We start from the raw sequence: 8,781 nt of genomic DNA, 5'->3' as shown, positions 1-8,781 counted from the left end.
TGTGTTATGTGAAACAGATACTGAGAAAGATACTGTACATCTGGCCACCGCCTTAACCTCAACAAAGAAATGACAACTAACTTGCAACTGGCAAGAAGACATTCACTGTCAAAGAAAACATAGTTCAGCCAGTATGAAAACGCGTAGCTATGGTAATGTCCATCCTATCATAACTGTTTTAAAAAAAAAATGTTTTAAACAAGAACATGCATGGTCGTTTCTTCAGGTTCAGTGTTTTATCATTGCTGATCGCATGTCCCAACAAGGCACGTGTGCTGCACCTTAAGAGCCTCTAATAGACTGCAGAATTTCATTACGGGCGCAGGGAGAGCAGTTCTAGTCATCTTCATTGTCCTAAACGAGCATCGGTGGTCCCTCTCTCTCTCTCTCTCACTCTCATTTCAGACAAACACGCCCATTCGCTCACGCAGTATGGTGGATTTTAAGAGACAAGGTTAAACTAGGTGGCAAACATACAGAACACAAATAGGGTGTGGTATATCTCATGGTTAATTTGTCATTTGAGTTTATATTCTATATGCCCCATAGCTATATGGCTATACTGGTCTCTTTACTGCCTGTTCCCTCAACTTGTTTACAGCACATGTGCTCTGAGCACAGCAGTATTGAAACCGATATCTGCGAGGAAAGGGTTTTACTAAGCAAACTGTAGTGAACAACAGTAGATGAAAAACAACATAGTCCAGAGTTTCTTGCTGAAGCCCAGTGACTGAGATGGACATGTATGCACCATGTATCCACTCTGGCTCATGCAATCCAGCTGTGGGACTATTTAGATGATTAAGACAGTGTGTGTGAGCAGGATGGGAGATATATTTGTTTGCCTGTGTTTGTAAGCAATTCAGCATATGTATGTGTGTGTGTGTGTGTGTGTGTGTGTGTGTGTGTGTGTGTGTGTGTGTGTGTGTGTGTTTGTGTGTGTCTGTGTGTGTTTGTGTGTGTGTGTGTGTACGTGCTGCATGAGTGTGGGAGAATGTATATACATGTATATGTGTTGATGACTATAAGTATGTGTGTATGTGCATACATTTGCTTGTACATGTGTGATTCCTGTGTTTGTGTGCATGTGTTGGTGTTTATAATTGTCTGTACGTGTATGTGTGTTTGCATCCATGTGTGTGCGTTTATGTTGTGTATGGATGTCTTTAAGTGTACAAGTGGTGTGTGTATTTACGTGTGTTTACTTGTGTGGGTGACAAAGCCCCTTTCTCAAGGGCACAAGGCTGATTAATGGAGTCACGTACTCCCAGACCTCCCTGCTGTCTGTGGCATCACAACACTAATATATATAGTATAAGTCATTTATATATATAATATACAGCAGTTCGACTGTTTCATCACATTCCACTTCTGAAGGGACGGGGGGACTGTAAAGTGTACCTTCTCCTCCAGACATAACCTTTACGCAGCTATTAAATGAAGAGATTGATATTTGAGTATCTGCAGTGCAGAGAAAAGGGGATGTGACCTGATCAAATGCTGCACTCTGTGCCACTGCACCCTGCACTCATATACGAACTGTGACTGACTCTTTGAATTCAACATAAACACACCTGTTTAAAGACACCTGCGAGGGACCTGACTGAGATCTGTCAACTATAGGGGTGTTGCTAGGATTTGAAAATATTCAGGGCCCATGGTGAACTGTCAGTCACCGCACTTCACATTTCAGCCGTCACCACTGTTACTGTGACAATGTGAAAATAGATCTCTAGTTCTTTATAGGAATATTGACTCTCTCATTCAAGACACCCAAGGTGCCCTTGTTTAACCCCTGTGTCTGTGGGTCTAAGAAACTGAGCCCTAAACTCAGTGGTGGGTTGCACAAGAGGGGAGACAGAGAGATGAAGACAGAGAGAGAGATTGCGGTATAGAGAAAGAAAGGTGGAGAGAGATAGAACGAGAGACACAGAAAGGGATGGAGAGATAGCACAGTGTTGTGCAGGGATATTTATTGCTGGCTTTTACGGTAAAGCCACAGGGTGTTTATAAGGCTGTGCACGCAGCTAGCAACGCAACAGCTCCGAAGAAAGATTAATGGGGCAGCTTGCATCCCTGCTGGAGAGCATAGTGGTTTGTGAGAGCATCCCTCTTAAGCCTTATCCAAGTTTCTGGTGGCGAAGCTCTGAAACACACTTGTCAGGTAGTCCACTGGGAGAGGTGCAGACAGCTATATCTGCGAAGAGGGAGCCGAGATGCGCTGCTTTGAAAGGAAGAAAAAGAGCATAAGAACTGAAGCAGTGAATAAAAATAGCATTGTGACAAATTTAGTTTTAGCGAGTAAACGAGATGGATGTGTTAGTTTGTGATGAAAGCAGTTGAAGTGATCACAAGTTTAAACAAAGAGACAGAGATATTTAGCTTATTGTGTGTGTGTGTATATGTGTGTGTGTGTGTGTGTGTGTGTGTGTGTGTGTGTGTGTGTGTGTGTGTGTGTGTGTGTGTGTGTGTGTGTGTGTGTGTGTGTGTGTGTGCGCGCTGGTTAGTTAAATTCCTTGCCTCCATAATAGGACACTATTAGATCTGAGTGCCTCAGCAACATTATTTCTGCCATGTATCATCAAGGAGTTGGAAAACAGACCCAAACTCCGAGGAGCTTTCCTGCTGACACGGCACACTTTGCAGCTGTAGCAATTAACAGTGTTATTAAGGCCATAAATGTACCATCGAATGGCACAGCTGGATCATTTGGCAACGTCACATCGGTCCTGGTCTTCATACAAATTCAAAATGGATAGTTGGCAGTGTTAGACTCTGTCACAGTGAAAACATCTTCTTCATGTTCTGCACTACTTCTGAGTCCTCTCTCAATTCCACCTATACCATTAGTGCCAAAGTCCTCTTCCATAAATCTGTTTACCTGAATATATTATTAAACATCAGTAATGAATTATGCTGACAGTTGTCTTTTCAACACGATTTATTTATTTATTGATTACATATTGATGACCTCCGGCCTTGCTTAATGTCACGTTTAGCAAGTCAAAGCTGTTGTGTAACCTGCTTAACTGCCAGACTCGGGAATGTCTGAACTAACACATCCATACTAGTTGTTATGCATTTATGACTGACATAAATGCCATCAGGTTGGATAGTGAATGTCAACTGACCTTACACAAATATTGTAATATTACTTTGCATGTACTCCCCTAATCAAATATCATACTATTACTGTATACAATTGGTATGACCAAAGATATGACCAAAGGTATGACCAAAACAAGATGCCAGAGCACACTTCCACAACACGGAACCATTGTTTGGACAGAATGCAAATAAGGTCTTTATTTTAGTGTATGACTAAGTGTACATGAACTGCAAAACATGCATGCATTAGTAGTAGCAGAGTCTGAAACGATCCACTACATATCAGATCCTCATATGTAGCGAGCACGGGCCTGCTGTTATAATACTTTGCTGCCCTCTATTGGCAAAAAACTGCAACCACAATAATAATAGACACATTCTATACTGCCGTCATACAGAAGTTCAACGAAATTAATCGCCTAAACTTTACATTCTTATGTATGTAATTTCTGACAGATTTAACATGCGCCAGCGTTCATGAACGCACAAAAGTTTCATGGAACTCCTGCGGCATATTGTAGAGAGCAAGCGAAACAGAAAGCTACCGATGTGCATCAGGAAACTGGTGTGTAACTAGTGGAGGGGGGAGAAGCAAACAGGTGTTTGGACCTTGCCTTGCTCTACACAGAACATCACGGCATCACTGCTTCTAACCATGGGGTGACGCACGTCAACCACAAACGAATGAATGAACACTAATCTTAACTACACACAAAAGATAGCCTAGATCCCAATCATGTTTGTACGTTCTTGCAACCACAGAATTATATTTTACAACTACAAGCAGTGAATGTACTGGTGTGGGTTTATATTTACAGTAAATATGTTATGCAACTACTTTATACTATATCAGACTGAGCAAATACACCCCACATTAAAGCTTGAAATAGACATCACAGTAACTCCATCACTTTTTCTAAATGCCACAATCGTCTCCGGTATTTACAGATATTATTTGCACTCTACCTGCAATACCAACATATTACCAAATACCAAAAAGTGTCGTCATCATCATCATCGATCCTCATGATTATCGTCATCATCATCATCATCATCATCATCAATAATATCAAAAAAATAGGTCAGTGGCCGGGTCCATTAGAGTATTAAACAGTGTCGTTTGGACTGGACAATAATCTGCAGAATCATCGTTAATCATTTACGTCTAGTCATTTAAATTCCACGCCTGCGTAACTGCTGTCCGAGTCTCTGGAAAGACCAGAACTGTAATACTCTTGTATATTAATACTCATCTTGCGTGCATCTGTCTTGTAATGGCAGGACTTATTTGCCCTCACTTAGGTCCGCATTCCAATATTTTCCTAAATGCCTTCCTAAAACTATCGTCAAAGAACGCGTATAGGAATGGGTTGAGGCAGGAGTTGGCGTAGCTTAGACAGGTGATCAAATAGGAAATTCCTATTACGAGCGGGGTCGGAGACAGGTCTGTGGTCAGCGCGACCACGGTGCTCAGGTGGAACGGAGTCCAACAGAACAAACACAATGCCAAAACTGTGAACACCATCATAGTTGCCTTCTTCTTAACTTTATCCAGCGCCTTGGCGTTTGAGCTGAGCTGCATGTTCCTCAACTTGTATAGCATGACACTATACAGAACACAAGTTGTGGATACGGGAATGATGAAGCCCAGGACCAGCGTGTAAATCCGGCTAGCCTTGAACCAGAGTCCCTCTGGGCTTGGGAAGCTGAGGACGCAGCTCGTCCTGTTCCCTGCATCGTCAGGACTGACATAGATACCAGCGAAGACTGTGAACGGCAAGACGATAATGATTACCAACACCCAAACGCAGATGCTGACTGTTTTAGCAAACCTGTAGGTCCTGTGGGTCAACCGTTGTGACCGCACCGTGGCCATCACCACCAGATAACGGTCAATGCTCATCACTGTGAGGAAATATAAACTGGAGAATATGTTGCAGTGGTCAATCGAGAGTATAACTTTGCATAGCGCGCCACCAAAGGGCCAGCTGTTCAGCAAGTGCTCGGCGATGTTTATGGGCAAAACCAGAGTAAAAAGATCATCTGCTATTGCCAGATTCAAGATGAATATGTTTGTGACTGTTTTCATTTTAGGCGCGTTTAAAATAACGTAGATGACCGCCGTGTTGCCCGTTAGTCCAACCGCACAAATAACGGAGTACACGATAGGTAGAGCAAAGTAGAAATCAGGAAAGTGTGCCCAGGGTGGGGACGAGCAGTTCGTTTGATTGGTGAAGATAAAGGGTTCCATGGAGAAATTGCAATTAGAATAGGCATGACTGCTTCCATTAATATCTTCCATCCTATATTTCTTGCCCTTGAAACTCCTATAAAAGAAAAAAATATGGTCCAACAGTTACGGACAGGACAGAGAACAGACACAAATTGCCTTTTTTACCATAAATAGATTTACCATAAATGTGCAAATGAAAAACTTGAGATAATTAAAACAATTCTTGGTGTGAAACAAGTAATAGATGTATTCCTAGGATCACGAAAAAATACATTATACTAATGCGCAATACATGGAATACATGGGATACATGGAATTGCAAATGATCTACACTTATAGAGTGAGTTACTGTATAAGTTGTATTAAAGGAGAGTAACGTGTATTACCTTAGCAGCTGATAAATCACGAAGGCCGGCTGATTCGTTCGACTTAGTGTGTGAGTGCTGTGAACGCTTTTTAGTTATGGAGTAGCCAGGCTTCAGCGCACTGTGTGTTTTACGCACGGAGCGCTTACAGGGGCGTCATGTCAAGGCGGGGAAACGATCGGCGTGTTGTCTCCTGAGGTTTTAACTGCTTTGCTCAGTGACATGAAAATGCTCCGAACTGATAAAAGTAGCTTCTTATTTATCATGTATCAGGAAATGTCACCTTGGTTCTGTTTAAATTATTTAGTTGTTTGCTATTGGTTGGTCAAATGCAATCTGTTGTGCTTGTTTTGGATTGTTACATTTGGTTGATTCCGAGGGAACCCCTAGTTTGTGTCTTTTGACGTACACACTCAGGCTTGCTAGAGTTTTTGATCCCTTCAACCCTCCGCTGCTTTATCTCCCTTTTCACCATGGTTCACTGTCACGCTTTCCCAGTGCGAGTTGCTGTTACAGTATATCGAGATTCGCCATCACTATTCTGCGCTGTTATCCTTTGCCCTTGAGTATGAGTATGTAGCTCTCTGAATATTGCATTACTTTTACATCATACGTACATATCTGTTTCTCTGAAAACGTCTGCACATAATTTCAAAGGGCCCTTTTATTTACTGGTGTTTCCTGTGACGGATTTGAGAGGGTCAGAAGTTTTTTTTACAATGGTTTCTATTGACGTGACTGTGAACTCTTGTCTTCCTGTCTCCATTCTTACTGTCCAGCACAGAGGCTTCTTCCTTTACTTCTACCACGTCTTCTTCTTCTTCTTCTTCCAATACCTGGATTCTCCCATGCTCCTCCCCTTTCCAACCCAAATCTATAGCCTTTCTCTCTCTCCCTCTAACCCTATCTCATTCCTGCTACATTACTATAAGTTCACTTCATTTCTTTCAGTTCATTTCCATGGCCTTCCTCACATCAGGTATGGAATCATAAATCCATTTGCCATGGATATATTTTTTCATTTCATACTCTCCCTTCATCTCTCTCACTCTATCTGACACGCTCATCTTCCTATTCCTCAAGTTGTTTCATGCTTTCAGTCAGTGTCCCACTTGCTCTACTTTTTTCAGCTCATAGAGATTCTGTGCACACAGTCTGCAGTAGGAACAGTGATTTAGTCTGGCATCTCACTTTATTCTGACTTCCCTCAATATAACCAACCAGTGACCACAGACTTCTTGGCCACCTACACAACATCCTTCATAATTTCATGTTAATGAAACATATACAGATTAAGAAGGAGACTGTCATTAATTAGTTCAAAACAGCTGCTTTGTATGCATCATTTAAGGCATGGGTTGTGTTTGAATTTTGGTAAACAAAAAAATGCTAATTTGATGTTTTTAACATAATAAGCGCACTGCAGCATGGCAAGGAGAGATGATTTGTCATCCAGATGCCCAGCTCAGTCACCTCAGATGGTGCCATGATGAGTCAGCAGGTCTGAGAAGAAATGGAGGTAAACCTTTAAGCTATGCACAAGGACCCCAACCAGACCTGTTTAATTTGTCAGGAGAAATAGGTCTCAGATGCTAAAAGGTGAGTTCCCAAATGAGCTCATTTAGCCTACAGAAATGAATGCAATGTGCCTTGACTTTGAGTTTTTATTCACTCTTTAGAAAATGCTGTAAAACACATTCAGCTGGTAGCCTTGGTGGGTTGGCACTGCATGTTTTGGATACACTCACTTCTCAAACATTATTTGAAAGATTTATTTTCCAAAGCCAAACTTCTTTAACTTAAGAGTTTACATTTCATTTGCATAACCTTGAATAATATCAATTGATTAAATTAGGTAATTTACATTAAGAGAACATTCATTACCACAAGTAGTTGTGATAATTAATGTTATTGATTACTATTATAAAAGCTAATGCTAAACTGAATAGATATTTATTTTCATTTCTTTTTCAAATGAGTAGCTGTTATGTAAAAAACAATGATTTATACTATCAACATCACAAATCACATCACATCACACTCTTAATAGCAGATTTAATCAACCAATTATCAGGGTAAATTTGAAATGATTACTGACGATTATTGGTATTACAATGTTATGCATCGTATGATGACATTATGCACATATTTATCAACACATGACATGCTCCAATGATGCTTTTGTTTTGTATTCTGTGTACACAAAAGGGAAATAATTAGTCATATATCTGTCAACTAATTAACCTTCACCACACATCTCCAGCCTTGCTTTCCAGCTCTTTACCCCAATCATAACCCTATTATAATACTCTGGATGGTGTCAGCAAACAGTTGGGCAAAAACGTGCCATTCAAATATAAACTGGCAAACTAAGCTGGTAATCCGTGCTTTAAAATGTCCAAACATTATGCTACAAACAGACACACTTTTTTGGCAAAGGGAATTGAATAGCGTAGTGTCTCTATCTCGGAACTGCAGTTCAGTTTTCTTTCGCACAGACACACTGACACACACACACACTGTGAGGGACCGGCCGGTCATCCCACGTTGTTTTGGGAGGTCGCGACTGGACTGGGTGGTGTAGTTGGGAAGAAGGGTGCAGGAGATGGTGGCTTTCATATACAAATATATTTCATTTTTATTTACTGGGGAAATTCTGTACATCAACCCCAAACCATTGCACACAAAATAAACAAACATATATCACAGACACAACGCACTCACAGTGCTTCGTTTATCTAGGCAGAATGTTCTTTGGAGAATCAAGCTGGGCAAATTTCACTTAGCAGAATTAGACTATGCACAATTAACCACGCAGACTTAACAAGGCACAATTCACTATGTAGACTTAAACTAGGCACAATTCACTATGCAGACCAATACTAGGTACAATTTACTACACAGACTTAAATGAGGCACAATTCACTACGCAGACTCACACAAGGCACAGTTCACAATTCACTACGCAGACTCACACAAGGCACAATTCACAATTCACTATGCAGACTCACTCTAGGCACAATTCACTACGCATAGGTTAACTATACACTGTAAAAAAACTGCCATCGTTTTTAC

At 41.0% G+C, this 8,781-nt stretch overlaps 1 protein-coding gene across 1 annotated transcript; it reads right to left on the bottom strand.

Moving 5' to 3' along the window:
* Positions 1 to 4,402: 4,402 nt before the first annotated feature.
* Positions 4,403 to 5,359, bottom strand: LOC308377258 (neuropeptides B/W receptor type 2; the record flags this gene model as incomplete). Its single annotated transcript, XM_080853840.1, has 1 exon — positions 4,403 to 5,359. One exon carries the CDS (start codon positions 5,357 to 5,359, stop codon positions 4,403 to 4,405), a length of 957 nt encoding a protein of 318 aa, XP_080709966.1.
* Between the last annotated feature and the right edge of the window lie 3,422 nt (positions 5,360 to 8,781).

The sequence above is a fragment of the Sprattus sprattus genome (genome assembly GCF_963457725.1).
Source record: "Sprattus sprattus genome assembly, chromosome: 16".
Classification (NCBI taxonomy): Eukaryota; Metazoa; Chordata; class Actinopteri; order Clupeiformes; family Clupeidae; genus Sprattus; species Sprattus sprattus.
Note: the sequence above shows the minus strand (reverse complement) of the source record. Positions and strands in the feature narration are given on the sequence as shown.